Source organism: Erpetoichthys calabaricus, chromosome 15 (genome assembly GCF_900747795.2).
Source record: "Erpetoichthys calabaricus chromosome 15, fErpCal1.3, whole genome shotgun sequence".
Classification (NCBI taxonomy): Eukaryota; Metazoa; Chordata; class Cladistia; order Polypteriformes; family Polypteridae; genus Erpetoichthys; species Erpetoichthys calabaricus.
Window position 1 is genome coordinate 92,133,924 of NC_041408.2, and position 19,249 is coordinate 92,153,172.

Consider the following 19,249-nt stretch of genomic DNA (forward strand, 5'->3'; position numbering starts at 1 on the left):
AAAGATTTTCAGTTTGTTTAACTATTTTGGGACCTTTAGATCATATTAAGATATACTGTAGGCATTTAATTAGAATTTACCATTTATCTGTATGCTGATTGGTGTAATTGAAATGTTTTTAGTTATAGTTAACCTTATTTAAGATTGTGCTTTGTTATTTCAGTCGGTCATCTACAGTGAACCGATAAAGTGCATCTGGCTGCTTCCCTCAAGCCTGTCGTCCATCATTAGATTCGTTTGTAACAGCGACTCTCAACTATTCATTACTTAGAGTGATTTTTTTTTTCCCCTAACACCGCATTTATTTTTGATGACGGATTTGATCTTCCTGGGCATAAAGGACACCAGTTTTGCACAAACCTGTACAGAGAGTTTCTGACATCTTCATGGAGGATTCTTTTCCTGTTGAACCTTCTACTTTGGAAGGTGTTAAAGTCTGGGGATGTACTTAGTCAGATCTTGTTTTTAAATCTCCGGAGTATTTTTTACACTATGAGATGGATGGATGTTCAATGACCCCAAAGGGACATTAGCCAATATCGACCTTTACCATGCAATTACTGATTTCTCTTTCTCTCCTTTCCCACATTTTCTCGGCTCCGTTTTTCCAAAAAATACCTCCAGGTTCATTATTCACAGGTCATTAATACTACGATTTATAGGATTTTTACAAATTTATTCAAATTGTTTTTTGATTTTGTGGACTTATGAAAATGAAGATATTCATCTCTACCAAAAAAATAGGAAACTCAATAATACAGCATGCCACTGCAGTAAGGAAATGAAAAAGAAAAAAAAAAGACCCATAAAAGCAAAACTGAAGGTCACAAATAAATTGCAATCGATTATTCATTTTCCAGGAGTTTGCATTTTGCTTTCTTTGCTACTTAGTGAAGAGTGCAGTTGTGCCATCGACACACATATAAGAGATAATTACTACTTCTGAGAAATATGAGAATACAGGCACTACTGCAAGTAGGCCTTCACATGTGGGCACAGAGTACAAGAGAACACCCCCCCCCCCCCCACCCCACCCAAGCCCAATCCCATTTTACTGCTACCTTATCTTAAAAAAGGCATTTTAAATAATTTCCCAGAAGACATTGCATGGTCTTAAAATGCAAAATTCATTCAAAGAATGGAAGCAAGTGAAGCAATAAATAACAAAAGATGACTTTTTAATATTGCACAATATGCATTTTCATAACTGGCTTCCAAACACTGCATTACTCTGGAGATTAGTTCTGTTAAACTCAACTAGAACTGTAACAACTCTGAGGCTTCTTAATTCTTTTCAGGGTCATGAGGAGTTGGATTGTACCCCAGAAGCAATGGACATAAGGCAGGAACCAACATGGGACCAGATAGATGTCAGTCGATTCCAAGGCCCAGTGATGAGCACACACCTACAGGGCCCATTAAAAAGTAACAAACACACCCCTGGGATGACGGCACAAAAGCAGGGACAGCAAGTGGCCTCTAGGGGAGACGGAGGGGAGGTGTGTTTTGGTGGATTAGTAGATTTCATTCTGAGTAAACAAAATTAAGAGAGTTTTTTATGTATATGTTTAAGACATGCATGTATATTGTTATTCATGTATGATGAGTCCTGTTTCATGCCATCTGAAGGCCATTTCACATTACTGAGATTTTCAGTCACAGATTTCATTTACACAAACATTCAGAAGTTTGGAATCACCTCAGAAATGGTCATATTTTTGTTAAAAATTGATACTTTTTTTAATCAAGGTACCATTAAAGAGGCTTAGAAATGTAGAAGAGGTATTACTAGTGTTTCTAATGGCCATTACTGCTTGAAATGACCGATTTTTTTTTCATTTGTTCTTCACATGACTGCAAAGCCCCATTTCTAGAAGCTATTGCTTTATTGCCCTAATGTTCAACTCCCCTTAGTTTATCCTTAATTAGTCATATTTACATACTATGGCGGACGCCCGGGACGCCCATTTGGCACTGAATCTGGGGAAGCAGCCATGGGAGGCTTATTTCTTCCCCCGGAACACTTGGTGGCAGCCCCCTGGGTTGCATCGGGCCCACAATTCTGGAACACCGGAGCTCATCCCTGTTGGGCTCCATGGTCACTGCCAGGGGGAGCTGCACGGCTTCCTGAGCCCGTGTGGGCAGAAATGCAGCCACACCCAGAAATGCAGCCTGAATTAGGTTAATTATCACCTGAAGCACTTCCGGGTGGGCTATAAGAGGAGCCTGCAGCCACTACTCATGGAGCCAGAGTCGGGAGGAGGAGGACAAAGCTGTCTGGAAGGAGTGGAGGAAGAAGAGTGTGTGTTGGTGTTTTTCTTTTGTGTGTTTTGGGGACTGTGTAGGGCCTGTGGGACACGGGGAAGAGTTGCCCCACGGCTGAAGAAAATAAAATCTTTTTGTTTAATTTTTATGTGCCTCCGCTGTCAGTCTGTGTTGGGTCAACGCCAACAGAGTGCTTTTGCCACAATACCATCACTATTATTATTAAGAATTTGTGTAATTGCATTAGCACAGCTAAAACCTGTTATTCTGTTCATTTGGGTTGCAAGGTACTGGCATTCCTAAAGTTCAGACCTGGACTCAAAAAAAAAAATTTTTTTTTTAATTCAATGCGACTGATTGCCACAAAACTGAAGATTTCACATTAAGGTGTCTGTTACTGTCTTGAGAGAAGAGGATGAACTGAACCTGACCAGCAAAGAAATAGGAGGGGAAGGCTCAGATGAACAAATGCATAAGACGATAAGGACATCAGAGTGTGGAGTGTAAGAAACAAAAGCTTAGCAGATCAGTTGGATCCTTCGTTTTAAATTGACATGGAATAAAGTGGCAGAGTTTCCAAAAAAAGCAAAATGACTGGAAAAAGTGTTGTGTGTCCAGGGCAATGATGACAACTTAGACATGGTGTGCAGAATGAACAGAATAAGGGAGCGCTCAGCGAGACTATACTGATAGGAAGATAGAAGTAGAGGATTTTTTTAAAGAAAATTAGGAGAAGAGGCATTCGTTGGAAGAGTCAGAAAAGAGCAGAAACCGTAGGATCGACTGTACAGTGTCGAAGCCCAAATCAAAGTAAAAAAAAAATCATAATAAAAAAGAAAACTAAACAGAGGAAACAACTAAATCACAAAGTCGAGCAGGGCAGCACGGTGGCACAGTGGTAGCGCTGCTGCCTCGCAGTAAGGAGACCTGGGTTCGCTTCCCGGGTCCTCCCTGCGTGGAGTTTGCATGTTCTCCCCATGTCTGCATGGGTTTCCTCCCACAGTCCAAAGACATGCAGGTTAGGTGCACTGGTGATCCTAAATTGTCCCTAGTGTGTGCTTGGTGTGTGTGTATGTGCCCTGCGGTGGGCTGGCGCCCTTCCCGGGATTTGTTTCCGGCCTTGCCCCCTGTGCTGGCTGGTATTGGCTCCAGCAGACCTCGTGATACTGTGTAAAGATATGGCAGGTTGGACAATGACTGACTGATTCACAAAATCGAGCATCGAAAGGGTTTTTGGAGTCCGTAAACTCAGTTAACACAGGTCATAACCTTTGACAGCAGACCCCTAACAATACAGGAGCGGTCCTGATGACAAGTACAGAAACTCGTGCCGGTCGAAAATAACCAAGTTGTCGGCAAAAATGGCATAAAATAATTTGTAACAAAAAAAAAGGTACATTTTAAATTTAAAAGCTAATAGAAGATTCAGAATCAAAGACTCAAGAAACTCCCAAAACGAGAGCTAAATCTCATAATGTGATGCAGAAAAACGTAATAAAACAGATAAAACAGAGATGTTAATTGTTGGAGGGAATGACGCTGATCACAACAATATTCTGTCATCATTTAACTCAGTTGGAATCCCCATTAATTTTACTGAATCAGCCCACAATCTAGGAGTTCTCTTTGACTCTAGCAGGTCATTTAAAGTGCATATTACAAAGTTGTCCAAATCAGGTTTCTTCCATCTTAAAAATGCTGGGAAATTACGGCGCTTTCTAAATAAACAGGATTCTGAGAAATGAATTCATGCATTTATCTCTAGTAGGATTGACTACTGCAATGCAGTGTTCACTGGATGTTCAAACTGTTCTTTATACAGCCTCCAGTTAATCCAAAATGCTGCTGCAAGAATGATTACAAGAACAAGAAAAAATCCTTACACTGGCTCCCGGTTAAGTTTAGGGCAGATTTCAAAATCCTCCTTTTAGCATATAAAGCATTAAATGGCCGAGGTCCGGCTTACTTGTCTGAACTTATCATGACTTACAAACCTGAGCAGACATTAAAAGCTCAAGATGCCGGTATGCTTATGATTCCAAGGATTAATAAAATAACGGTGGGAGGTCGAGCTTTTAGTTACAGGGCCCCTAAACTGTGTAGTGGTCTGCCTGCTACTATAAGAGATGCCCCTTCGGTCTCAGCTTTTAAATCCCGGCTGAAGACTCACTACTTCAGTTTAGCACACCCCGACTAGAGCTGCTGATTAACTGTACAGACTGCATATCTCTGTTGTTAGTCATTAGCACTAAAACATAAGTCACATGATAGTTAGAATTTCATACTAACCCTCACCTATTCTGTTTCTCTTCTCTGTACTCAAATGTGGCACTTGGTGCCACGGCCCACCTGCCAAGTTGTTTTGCCTGCCTAAGGTAAAGTCATCTCTGATGGAGGATCGCAGGAATCGTGGGAAAGAGGGGTCCTTTCATCGGATTAGTGCTGTTTCAGCTGTGGAATGGCCAAATGGGGGAGGCAGCTTGATGAATGAGGTCTCCAGGACTCTAAACAAATCCAAATCTTATTATGTGATATCATCTACTGCTAAATTCTACTCCGTACTTCTAAAATTTTTATTTGTATACTGTATTGAGGATTTGTTCTGTTCTGTATATTGTACTGTATTGTATTAGCCCCCTTCTTTTTGACACCCACTGCATGCTCAACCTACCTGGAAGGGGGTCTCTCTTTGAAGTGCCTTTCCGGAGGTTTCTTCCATTTTTCCCTACAAGGGTTTTTTTTTTGGGAGTGTTTTCCTATCTTCTTAGAGAGTCAAGGCTGGGGGGCTGTTAAGAGGCAGGGCCTACTACAGCCCATTGCGGCACTTCTTGTGTGATTTTGGGCTATAAAAAAATAAATTGTATTGCATTGTAATAATGAGCCCACTCATATCATAGATGTTAAATTCGAAAGCAAAGAATCACTTTGATCTGTCATCAAACCCTGAATTAGAAACCAAAACCTAGCAATCAAGATAAAGACTCACTAAACAAATCACACATGCTAAAGTTTGAACGTTTGGATAATATGACCAAGTTTAAATGAAACATGAAAATAGTTTGATTCTATTTAATTAACAAATTAACCTTTTTTATGATATGTGGTTTACACTCTCAACGTAACGATTTTTTTTTTGTTGATTTTCACCTGCCGCAGAGCTGGAACAGTCACTGCATTGTAAGTCCAGAAGATCTACAGATATAAATCTAGAAATTTCTTTCTGCCCTCAACTCACATTCCATCCCATTCATTCTTTTGGCCAGTTACCAGGGATATCCCATTCTGGTCTCGTTTGCAAATTTGCCCAGCTAGGATAATGGAGTATTCATAACAGCATAAAGCACAATACACCTTTATGAAGCCTGCGCACTATACAAACACTTTTGTTTGTGTCCCCCCCCCCCACAATGAATCATTGTATTCATGGAGAGCGGCCAAATTCCATTTCTAAAATGAAGTATGCACAGAAATTTGAACAGATGTGGAAAGAATGAGTTGGGGAGGGCAGGTACTATGAGATAAACACTGAAATTTACAGCTTCTTTGTTCTTAAAATATGCAAGATATAAACAATGACAACTATTAACTTCCATTGCTATGCAACAAGGCCATATTGTGAGACACTGGTTTGCTAGTTCAGTTTCCACATGGCCTCCAGTAAATCTGCAAAAAAACCTCAAAGTGCTTATCACCTTATAGTCAGACTAGTCATCCATGAGCCTGGTTAGTTTCAGGTCAGGTCAAGTCATGCGTATTGGCATGTGTGCTCAGTATAATAAAATTCTTACTTATATGTCTCCTGAGCTTTGTTTTCATTCTTTGCTCCACCACTACTGTATCTAGAGTGTGTCCCATAACTGAGCCTGCCTTCTTAATCAGAATGATGACTTGATAGCCCCCACTCTAGTACTAGTTCAGCCCATCACACTGGCTATCACAGACTTGTAGAACATGTAGAGGACATCACTACCCACATTAAAGGAGTCCTCAAAGAGTCGCACTCAGGGCAGCTGATGGAACAGTCCTTACGGATGACACTGCAGATGTGACCCACTGGGCTGGCTACTTTGAGCAGCTGTTCAAAGCTGATCCTCCGACTAGGATGTTGGATATCTCTGGGTCCACGGTCCTTGAGGCTGATCCTCCAATTAGCTGTGAACTACCCAATCTCACTGAGATGGCAAATGTGGTGAACCAGCTGAGGGGAGGAAAGGCTGCAGGGATCTGTGGTATCTGGTGTGAACTTCTCCAGGCTGGTGGTAAGGCTGTCCTCCTGGCATTGCAAGCAATCTTTGCTTCCATTTGGGAGACTAGCATCATCCCAACTGACTGGAAAATGGGACTTGTCATTCCTATCTGAAAAGGGAAGGGTGATTGCCTGGATTGCAGCAACTACAGTGGGATAAAACTATTCTCGGTGCCGGGTAAGGTCCTTGCTAGGGTCGTCTTCAATAGGATCCGTGATCACTTGCTCACCTACCAGTGACCGGAACAGTCTAGTTTTATGCCTAAGAAGTCGACCATCGACCATATCCTGGCACTGAGGGTTCTCATGGAGCGCAAACGTGAATATCGGCAGAGTTTCTTTGCAGCCTTTGTCGATTTTCTTAAAGCGTTCGACTCAGTTGACCAAGCTGCACTGTGGGACATCCTGAGGGTTCGCAGGATCCCCTCGAGGTTGCTGGATATCATGGCCGGCCTGTACACTGGTACTGTGAGTGATGTGCAGAGTGGAGGCAGAACCTCCTCTGTGTTTTTCCCAGTTGATTCTGGGGTTCGTCAGCGGGGTGTGTTCTGCTCCTACACTATTCAGTGCTTGTATGGACTGGGTGTTGGGCAAGGTCGTGGGGACCAGTGGCTGTGGGGCATCTGTTGGTGAAGAAAGATTCATGGATCCTGACTTTGCTGACGATGCTGTGATCTTTGCAGAGTCAATGGAGGCTCTGATCAAGGCGCTCAAGAGACTGAGTGAGGAGTCTCGGGTGTCTGGGCTTGCGAGTGACCTGGATAAAAACCAAGATCCAGGCCGTTAATGACCTCTTGGGCACAGCCATCAGCAGTGTGTCTGTTTGCAGATAGAGTGTCGACCTTGTTGAGAGGTTTACTTAGCTTGGCAGTGACATTCATGTCTCTAGTGACTCTTCCTATGAAGTCGGTAGACGGATTGGGAGAATGGGGAGTCATGAGGTCGCTGGAAAGGGGTGTGTGGCGCTCCCGATATCTATGCAAAAGGACGAAGGTCCAAGTCTTTAGAGTCCTGGTGCTTCCTGTCTTGCTATATGATTGTGAGACATGGACGCTATCCAGTGACCTGAGACGAAGACTGGACTCCTTTAGTACTGTGTCTCTCCGGGAACTCCTTGGGTACCATTGGTTTGACTTTGTGTCGAATGAGCAGTTGCTCATGGAGGCTTATGCCTCCTCCAGACCACGAGGGGGCGACCACCCTGGTTGCTTTGGGGACCACGGGAACTGAGCTTGGAAGCTCAACCCTATAGGGGCCCATGGTCACCACCAGGGGGCACCCCAATGCCTGAGGAGCCCTGGCCCTCAGCACTTCCACCACACCCGGAAGTGCTGGGGGGAAGAAGACCAGGGACACCAGGGGAGTGCCGGCGGAAGCTAATCGGGAGGCAACTGGAGCACATCCGGGTGTGTATAAAAAGGGCCGCCTCCCTCCATTCGATGGCTGGAGTCGGGAGGAAGAGAGACAGAGCTTGGGAGGAGAGGAGTGGAGGCGGACCAGAGAAAGAGGCATTAGCAAAAGGCCTGGACTTTGGGTGAGTTTTGGGGGTTATGTGTGCACCGTGTAAATATTAGTTTGTATAATAAACGTGTTGTGGGTGATTTAAACATATCTACTTGTCTGTGTCCGGGCTGCTTTCCACAGGGGTAAACAGACGATAGCACACCAAGTATCCGTAGTAGTGGATACCCTCCATATCCCATTTCTCCATTGTGACCAGGCATAGAAGCTCTTGAATTTTGATTTGCTATGCTATTTTGATGCAGTCAATTAGCTGTTCTTTGGCTTTGCTGATATCGAGTGGCAGGAAATTTTCTAAGTTCTCCCTCTGACTCCTCTCCCGTCTAACCCCCTTTTGTCAATACACCCCATTAATGCAGAATCATAGAGAATATTCCCAAATGACTTGATCTGCTGTAATAAGTCTGATGTAGAGGGTGAACAGAAAAGGAGACAGGACTGTTCTTTGTGTTGCTCACACAGTCACCTGGCCTCACAAACTGTGGTCTGATAGACACATAGTTCGTTTTCCATTAACAACACAGGTTCACCCACCTACATATACCTGAGCTTGTCCCCTTGATTTATACTCAGAGGTTTTAAGAATATAACCATGTTTTGTTAACTTTTTCATGGCTTCTGGACATTGTTTAGAGGAAAAGCATGTCTCACAACCATAAACCCCTAAATCCTTTCCAGACATTGCTTCCTGCCTCCCATTATTGTATTTATAAGTATTGTCCCATTAGCATACACGTAGCAGTTTGAACTTTTCTACATTAAACTTCATTTTCCAAGTGTTCTACAAGTTCTGAAGATTGTCTGGGGCTTTCTAAATTGTTCTCCCTGCCTCCTCAGTATTTCCTGTCAATTGCACAAGTTTATACCTGAATCTTTGTCATTAATAATTACAGTGGATTCAAAAAGTATTCTGACCCCTTCATTTTTTAGCCCTCTGCTAAAATCATTAAAATTCATTTTTTCCTTCTCCAAGCAATATTCAACACACCAGAATGACAAAGCAAAACTAAGGATTAAAAATTTTTTGCAAATTTAATAAAAAAAATTAAAAAGTGAAATGTCCCATTGACACAAGTATTGAACTCTTTATTCAATACTTCACTGATGCACCTTTGTTGGTAGCCATTACAGCCTGGCGACATCATGGTTTGAAATGACAAGCTTTGCACACATGGATTTGGGGATTTTTTTGTTACTCTTCTCGGCAGATCCTCTCAAGCACCGTCAGGTTGGACGATGGCCATTATACCGGACAGCTACTTTCAGGTCTCTCTCTAGAGATGTGTAATTGGGTTCAACTCCAGGGTCTGTCTGGGCCTTTCAAGGAGATTCCCAAAGCTGATCCTCAGCCACTGATGTGTTGTCTTTGCTTTGGGTCCTATAGGAAGGTGAACCTTCACCCCACAGCACTCGGAGCAGGTTTTTATTAAGAACATCTTGGTACTTTGCTCTGTTTTGCTTTCCCTCAACCCTTCCCAGTCCCCCCTGGCTGAAAAACAACTCCATGGCATGATTATGATACCATCATGCTTCTCTGCTGCAATGGTATTGTCCAGGTGATGAGCAGTGCCTGGTGTCCCCAAGACATGACGCTAATCTTGGTTTCATCAGACCAGAGAATCTTGCTTCTCACAGTCTGGAGGTCCGGTGCCTTTTTGCAAACTCCAACATGGCATTCATGATCCTTTGACTGAGGAGAAGATTTTGTCATAAAGCTCAGATCGGTGGAGGGTTACAGTGATGATTATCCTTCTGGAATTTCTCCCATCTCCACATAGGTTGTTGGGAATTCAGCTAATGTGACCATCAGGTTCTTGGTCACCTCCCTTACCAAGGCCGTTCTCCATGATAGCCTGGTTGCTCGATCGTGATTTTTCTAAATCTTTTCCATTGAAGGATTATAGAGGTCACAGTGGTCTTGGTAAACTTCAATGCTGCTAACTTTCCCAAATCTGTGCCTCAACACAATCTCATCTCTGAGCTCTAAATGGCAATTCCTTCAACGTCATGGCTTGGTTTTTTCTTATACACATTGACAGCTGTGGGACCTTCAATAGACAGGTGTGTGCATTTCCTAATCAACTCAATGAATTCGGTTGACCGCAGGAGAACACCAGACACCTCAGTGATTATCAACAGAATGTGATACACATGAGGCAAATCTCAATTGCCACAGCAAAGTGTATGAATGTTTGATTCAATGCATTTTTCTGTTTTTAATATTTTTGCAAACATTTCTAAACTCTTGTCTTCGCTCCTCCAAAACCCCTCTTAAACGGTGATACAATAGGAAACAAATGTAGTTTTTGTTTTACCTCCTCTTTGCTTGATCAGCTGCTGGGCTTGTTGCACAATCTGCACTTTGCTCGCCTACCCTATCCACTGGCAAACCCTTAGAATTACACTGCATTGTGAAGAGTGGGGCCAAACGCACCCCAAGGAGATGCGGCTGCTCCTTCGAAACCCCTCTTAAACAGTGATACAATGGGAAACATATGCAGTTGTTTTTTTTTACCTCCTCTTTGCTCGATCAGCTGCTGGGCTTGTCGCGTGATCTGTACTTTGCTCGCCTACCCCATCCCCATAGCCAGCATTACGCGCCATTGTAAAGAGGGGGGCTGAACGCACCCCAAGGAGATGCGGCCGCTCTTCCGAAACCCCTCTTAAACGGTGACACAATGGGAAACAAATGCAGTTTTTGTTTAACCTGCTCTTTGCTCAATCATTTGTTTGTGTTAATGCGATCTTTATTCTCCTTTTATTAAGACTTTAGAATTTTCCTGCTTCCATCATCTCTAACCTGCTCTGCATGTGTATCACTGGGCTTGCTTCCAAAGGTTGTAAGTATGACGTGACTTGACCTTATCGCAGGAAGTGAAAGTTCTCTGTCTCTCTTCAAAAGATCACGTCTCGTCACAAGTTTTTTTTTTTTTTTTTATAATAGAGCGACATCTAATGCTAACAGCTCCTAGTATTCAGAATTAAGAATCCTTGTCAGCACCATTAGGAGGTGCACTTGAACTATGGGATTCTGTGACATTATCCTACACAGTTGAATGAAAAAGCGGAACACTTTACCTAACAGAAATAAGTATTTTAATTTTAGATCCTTACAGACAACTGCTACTGCCAATCATGCCTTGCAAAATTACACAGCTCCCACTGAATTAAATTTGCATTGTCACTAAAAATGCTACATTTCTGAAGTGGCCAACTAATTTCTAAACTTAAACCATATTAAGTCGGTTGAGCCTCAGGCTTTAAAGTCCTCATTTTCTCAAGATGTCTTAGAAGTTCTTAGAATTTAAATGTTTAATTACCAAAAGCATTTCACTCTTATCTCTTAGAAAAGCTCCACAATTCATGCTTCTGTGCAGTCTATTTAGATTTGCACTCTGCCTGCAGACATAGATGTGTTTAAGCCGCAATTAGCTCATCATTTTGGCTTCTGAATGGGGTCATGCTTACATTTGTTGAAGAAGCTGCTCTGTCTGTACTGCTGCAGTGTGACGCTGGCTGAAGCCAAAGGCAGACACACATTCACTTGCCATATTCTGGGAAGAAGAGAAGGCTGGCAGCCGGCCAGTGGTGCAGGTACACCTAAAACACAAATAAATAAAAAGAAGGAAGGAATTAGTGTCTTATACACTGCTGGTCATTAAATTGCAACACCAAGATAAAGACATGAGAAATCAAAGTAATATTTATATGGCAGGTTACTTATGATAATGGCGTATATGATTAGAATACAGTTCGGTCACGCAGACAGAATGCACAGTGATCAATATTTGGTGTCACCACCATGAGCTGCTTGTACACGGTCTGGCATGAACAGCAAGAGACGTTGGATATGGAGTTGATCTCTATATATGCCCAAAATCCATCTCTGGTAACTAATGGTGGTGTCTGGCATGCCACTCTTCATCCAAACATAAAAGAAGAGGCACATGGTGGTCATCCAGACAATGTAAAACACCTTGTGCCATCTGTGGTCGAGCATTTTCCTGTTGGAATATGGCACCAGGGAACCTCCACAGCCTGCAATACATCTGTGATGTATAACTAACTGGTCAAGGTAGTGGTGAGAACAGGAGTGTAACCCAATGGCATCCCACACCATATCACCTGGTGTTGGGTTGGTATGGCGGTGCAAAATGTAGGCCTCCAGAAGCATTTTCCAGCAGTGAACCTCCATACAGAGATCTTTCCACCACACTGCAGTAAACTGAACTGCTTCGCATCTGAAAACACCATGTGATGCCAGTCATCCTGCCACTGGTGGCCTTCTTGACTCCACTGCAGTCCAAAATGCCTGTGGTCATGGGCCAAAGGTGTCCAAAGCAATGGGTGGCAATTGAGCAGGCCCCACCACTGCTAATGGTGTCAAACTGTGTGTGAAGACACCCGCTGATGTATGACATATCCCAACTGCTGGGCTAGAGTATGTGATGTGGCCACCTGGTTTATCAATGTCACGTGCACAAGGTGACTACGCTACAATTCATGAGTGCATTGAGGCTCCCCAGACACATCAATTTCGTAGGTCCAACCCTCCATATTTCCATCACTGTGCTCATATTCCTTCCAACACGAGCACCAATGTCATGGAACGCTAAATCACCATCCCACATTCTTCCTCATTTACAGTCCGAGAGCTGGGTGTAGGACTCTTGCCCTCTTCGATGTGGCATACTTGGTCCCTAAGAGTACATAAAATGTCAAGTTGTGTTGTGATGCCCTGATGCCCGCACAGAATAAGAATTTTTAAAATCAAACTTCAAACAATCAAATAAATAAACAGATCATTAAAAGTCCCTTCTGGCTTGGGAATGTGGGTTCACTCCTTTCAGTCGTTCAGCAAATCCTCTTCATGCTTTCTGTATTCGTTCCTCATTGCTGCTAGTCTATCCTACTGCTGCCACCATACTGTGATGCACTGGGTGCCCACAACTTTGGAATTTGTCTGTTCCCAAGACATTAGTAGGCATGAATTGAGGACGGACAAGTGCCATGGGGACACACACAACAAGTTGCCTTGTTTAACAAATAAGGTCCAATAAAGAGGGACGTGCACATTCTTTGATAAATAAATCTCTCTATTATAATAAAAAAATCCTGGGACGAGATGTGACTTTTTCAGAGAGATACTTTCATTTCACGCGAGAAGAGACTTTGTGCCAAGAGATTTAACCATGCCCGGGGCTGGAAATAATAGACAAAGAGTAGATGACAAAGTAGAACATTGTAAAGAGGTTCAAAAACGTTGGCATGATACACATGCAGAGCAGGTTAGAGATAATGGAAGTACGAAAATTCGAAAGTCTCATAAAATGATAGTAAAGATCGCATTAGCACAAACAAACGGAAATTATTACTCGGTGAAATAATGGGACAGTGAAAAGAGATCGAATATATTGTTCGGATTTAAACTTTAAGTTGGAGACTTGTAGATCGTCTAATTCGTGTTACGATCAGGGAAAAGTCGTGTTTCTTCCTAATGAAGAGGAAGACGGAATACCCCATCATTGCCTGGGTATAACTGTAAAATGGGATAAGATAAGAAAGTAAATATTTATTTGTTTTTTAAATTTTTAAACCATTGGACATTTCTGGCTGTCCCAGCAGTAGTGTTGCCCAACCAAGGGTCAACAAAAATCATTGAATTTCCAGATTATGTTTTTGAGTCAATGTGAAGTTTTCAAAAAACTTTGAATAAAAAATTACATCACGTTCTGTCTGGACGTTTGAAACTCCAAAGGAGAAACCGGACTCTGATCTACTGTTAATCAGTCAGGACACTCCAACATCTAAGGGGAACACACTTAAACCATTGAATCGTTTAAAATCTGGACTCCAAGGGGGGCCCCAAGCATCCAATCTAATGGCCGTTTGAAAATTCAAGGATGACCCTGGCAAACAATATAATTCTAGTAAAATGAAATATTCTTGATAGAATGTTAGTAAATATGGATGGTAGATTCTAAGCCCTATTCAGAAATCAGACATAAATAAAGAGTACTGGCATTTACAATATTTCTACTTCAGGTACAGCTTGGACAAATCATTATACAGAGTAATAATAATTATAATAATAATAATACATTTTATTTATATAGCGCCTAAACACGTCGTTATATATAATACGCTACCATGGCTGTTCATTTGTCTGTCCAGGATTTTAAATCACCTGTAGCTCGCAAACCATTTGAACTATTGACCTGAAATTTGGTACACATATACTATGTGACCTCTACTATCTGCTTTCGGGGTGATGATTGATCTCTAAGGTTATTCCTCTTTTTATTTTATTTAATTGAAGAATCAACTCTCGGCAGCAGCCTGCAGGGTGGCCGTTTGGCGCATGTGTACGGGCGCTGTTCTCACGTTCTCATTCCCTACCATCTTCGTCATCATTTCCTCTACCTCTTCATATCTTAAATCATTCTTAAGTCTTCAATCTGCCTCAAGTGCCAGCTTAAGTGAAAAATTAAGGAAAACATACTAAGTAATTGAAACACCAACACAGACTTAATCAGTTTTAATGCGAAAAGATGGCGACGAAAGAAGAGAAGAAGCAGGCCGCTAGATTGGAGAAAAGAAGAGCTGCTCAGGAAGTAGCAAGCGCATCAACCTCTGAGCAAACGAATGATAAACGTACAGAGAAAGAAAGAGGAGGAAAACTATAAGTCAAGTGGATTTACTGCATGTTATCATGCTGTGCACCATTACTAGTTTATTATACAGTGGAACCTCGGTTTGCGAGTAACTTGGTTTACGAGTGTTTTGCAAGACGAACTAAAATTTTTAATAAATTTTGACTTGATAAACGAGCGAGGTCTTGCAATATGAGTAGTATATATACGCTTTGTCTGCTGAGCGTCATGTGATCACAATTGAGCTGATGGTTCTTCTCTTTCTCTCTCGCTGCGGGATTGTGGGCAATCGTCTCCTATTCTCCGTCTGAGTTGGCGTGCCTCACTCATATACAGTGATCCCTCGCTATATCACGCTTCAACTTTCGCGGCTTCACTCTATCACGATTTTTTCTCATACACGCTTACGTCACTACGCATGTGCTTTCTGAGAACTTTTATCTAAGCCCCACGATGGCTCCTAAACATGCTGCTTTTTTCTAAGCCTTCTGACAATGAAACTAAGCGCCGGAGGAAGATGCTTACCATCCAGGAGAAGGTGAAACTCTTGGATATGATCAAAGATGGCAATACCCTACAAAAGCCTCCTCACGCATATGAAAAGACAGCGCCAGCAACTGCCTATCAAGATGTTCTTCTGCCGCGCACCCAGACACCCACTGCCTACTCCTAGTACTCCTTCAGCGGAAGAAGACAACGACGCACCTGCTGAAGATACTGCACCACCTTGTCACGCTTGGGTCACAAATTTGCAGAGACACAGGAGGTTGTAGAAAAAAAAGAACTTTATTCAAAGAACTGCAAACAAACATTTGTCTCTTTTCAAAAGTTTACACGTGCTCCATGACAAGTCAGAGATGACAGTTCTGCCAGGAGCAGAGAATGTCTGAGAGAGAGAGAAAAAAAAACAACCAATTCCAAAGCTGAGAGGTGCTGCACAATACTTTTAAGTAAGCGGAGTACCGCATGAGAGGTTTATCGCGCGTTATAATGCAAGTAAGAAGGGTAAGGAGCAATGTGAAGGTAGACTGTCAACTGCTTCAGGGGTTTTCCCAGGGGCGTCCGTGTCCTCTGAGGCTGCGATCAGCGCTCCAGCTTACAACCTGAAGACTCTCCTACTGAGCTCATTTCTTCATAGGTTAGTGGTTGTGTGTAAGAACTGTGTGTTTGTGTAATTAAATGTACAGTACAATAATAATAATATGATATTTGTAACATCTAATATGTCTTATTTTCTCTTATTTTGTCTAATATATTGGGTAATACGAGTGTAATAGTGACTAAAGGGTGTTATTTCATGTCTAGAGGGCTCTAATAATATTAAAAAACGTATTTAGAAGGTCATAAACAGGTTTTCTATACTCTAACTGTGAAAATATTCGATTTATAAATAAAGAATCCTACTTCGCGATCTGCCGCTTTCCTATACACAGACACAGCAGTCAGGCAGAGTCGTGGCCAGGTAGTACTGTGCCCTGCGCATTTATAATGTTCCTCGTATCACCCATCAACGGCAGGCGCTTATAGCATGGCCGCGATCTTTTCGGATTCGCTTTTACGGCGAACTGCAACAGCGCTGGGAGACTGCGATTGCTTTGGGACGCTCTTCCCGTGTCGTCCCGTTGGGTGGAATCCCACAAGAGTTTAGAAACTCACTCACACCAGCCACGATTCTTTTCAAAGGTAAAGTACAGGTTAATTTGTTTTATGTATTTTTACTTTATATTTTGTATTAATCATTTTTATATGAATAGTTTTGGGTTGTGGAACGAATCATCTGAGTTTCCATTATTTCTTATGGGGAAATTCACTTTGATATACGAGTGCTTTGGACTGCGAGCACGTTTCCGGAAGGAATTATGCTAGCAAACCGAGGTTCCGCTGTATTTTACACCTCCCTAGTCTACAAAGATTTTTCTCAATTTTCTGCTGGTTCACAAGTCAAAACGTTTGAAAACCGCTGATCTACATTCTACATGTACATTGGATAGCTTATTGAATAACTGAATCTATGGACCATTGACAGCATCCACAGTGGGTTGGGTGTTCACAGACATTGCTGTGTATCTCTGTATTATTACAGGACGCAGAATCAGTTCAAAGTTTGGTCCTGTGGTCCTTGAGGTTGAATGCAGTCAACATGAGCACCACGTGTAGTGTGACAAACATCAAAACGGTAGACCATTTCATGCCACACACGTGTCAACTGGTCCCTAGTTATTACTGAATTCACAGCTTCCTCAATGTGATGTTGCAAATCTTGAAGATTAGCAGGCATAGGTGGAACAAAGACTCTTTCTTTAATGTGCCCCCATAGATGCAAATCGCAGGGTGTAAAGGTCTGGAGACCTGGGAGGCCATAGACGATGAGCAAGATCTTGTTGTCCACCTCTTCCAAGCCATCATCCTGGAATGGTGTCGTTCAGGTAATGCCGGACCACCAAGTGGAAATGAGGCTGGGCACCATCTTGCATGAAAATGAAGTCATTTGAATCTTCTTGAAGTTGAATTTTTAAACTGTAAACTTTCGTCTATCAAGTGATGTGCGGAATGTGTTTCTGTCTTATACAGTGTGTTTGAAATACATTTTTGAAATCTGCTCTTTCATTTTCAATAGCCCTGTATAATATTCAAACATCCATCCATTTTTCTAAATCTGCTAATAACACTGCAAACTAATAGGCTGTGGTGAGAAAAACAGTGGAGATTCCTTTCAAATACAGTTTTTCAAAATCAACACTAAACTTCATTTCACACACTCATTAAAAAGTACATTCTGCAGTTTTAAAAGTTTTTTTTTTTGTAAATTAACCAACATTACTCCTGAAGGGTCTGGAAACGCACATCACTATATTATCCAAATATCTTTTTAGAAATGGGTTTAGATCAATTTTTCTTAACCACTGGGTTGTGGGCTGCCACTGGTGGGCCGCAAGTGTAAAATGGAAGCGGATCAAGCTCAATACCCAGACCCCCCCAATCGTGTTCATGCTCGATTCACCAAGGGAACTGAGAATCACACTGGGGGGGCCCTTGTTGGGTTATGAAAAGACAAATGGAAAAAAGTGGGTCGCAACACCAGCAAGGTCGAGAAACGCTGGTATAGATGAAAATAAATGTGCAAAAACGATCTTTTGGAAACTTAACATGGCGAAACACATCCCATGATGAGACAGAATGACGTAACTCTTAGACAAAAGTTGAAATCCAGCAAATTATTTGAGAAGACATTGTACCTGTGGTATCAGATGATCTCCTACTTTACACAATCCAATAATGGTGTCCTCCCATGAGCCCTAGCACACTCCTGTGGAATGATGGGAATTGTAGTCCCCACTTGAGCAGTGCTTTTTGAGCTGGCCACCTCTATTACAATGTCTCTCCCCGATATGCCATATATCCTATATTTTGAGCTGGGCCAACAACATACATGAAAAATTTAGCAAAATTCAGTTCAGCCATCTTTGTGTGCTCGGACTAAGAGACAGACAGACAAACAAACAGCTTACAATTTCACTGATACGGACTGAGGTGTCTAATGGAAGGATGGGTCTCTAATTAAAAAGCTGGTCAGAGCGTAAAATGGAAGCTTCACATACGCTCAGGTTCCGAGCCTGAAAATGACAGCTCTGACAGCTTTTAAGAACACGGCGGATGGAAAGACGGGCCAACGTGAATATTAGGTAACAAAACGAGATTGACGGAGTGAGTGGCCTCCTTTCATTTGTAAAACGTCTGACGACTTCTGCCCTATAATTTGAAGAGCACTTTTAAGCAGAAGCATTTGTCTTATTGTTCAGCACTGAAGTGAGCATTTATTTTCAAGTAATACTTATATTTCCTTTAGAATGCGATTTCATATTTTAGGCTTAAAGGTCTTAAAAAATTTTTTAAAAATACAATAAAACAAAGACGCAGTGCGTCAAAACCGTATTTGTGCTTCAATGAAATGGAGCAACCTCACCCAAATGAGCTTTTAAGAAGGAGGAGTAAATGCTTCCATTTCATCAACCAAGTCACAACAGCTTTTTCATTTTCATCTAAAGCTCTTAAGAGAATTGCCATGTAATCCTTTCAGAAGACAAATATGCATCAACTGAAGCCATTTAAAAGGTAATCAGCGTGTTAATTACTAAAAATAAAAGGTAAATAAACGCAAATTAGCCAGAAAAGTAGAGGTAGGTAATTAACTTGAAAGGCATTTTTAACATGAAAAGGGGAAGACTTTATTAAACAATAAATAAAAACGGTTTACTTCTCCTACCCCCATCTGAGGAAATATTTCTGCGTAAAAGCCACTTGCACACATCAGCAATATTTAACTTATATAGTGCCCCAGAGCTCTGCGGGTAAGACGACTGCACTGTTAATAAAACTTGCTAGGCCATGGCTTCAATATCACAGAAAACTCAGCTTCATCTAATGTAGGGTTGTGCAGTGAATGAGGAGACAGTCCATCGCAGGGGACACGGGGTAAATACACAACTGTCAATCAAGCTGACAGGCACGTCTTTTAGGGATGCGGTAGGAAAACAGGAGTACCCCAAGAAAGGCCTAACAAAAC

The 19,249-nt window shown here is 42.0% G+C and overlaps 1 protein-coding gene across 1 annotated transcript in view; it reads right to left on the reverse strand.

The window, feature by feature from the left end:
* Positions 1–19,249, reverse strand: part of mrps5 (mitochondrial ribosomal protein S5) — a 135,836-nt gene that overhangs the window by 95,053 nt on the left and 21,534 nt on the right. Inside the window, exon 2 of the mRNA XM_028820537.2 lies at positions 11,501–11,632. Within this exon, the coding sequence (XP_028676370.1) occupies positions 11,501–11,632 (132 nt within the window). The remainder of the gene's footprint in view (positions 1–11,500; positions 11,633–19,249) is intronic.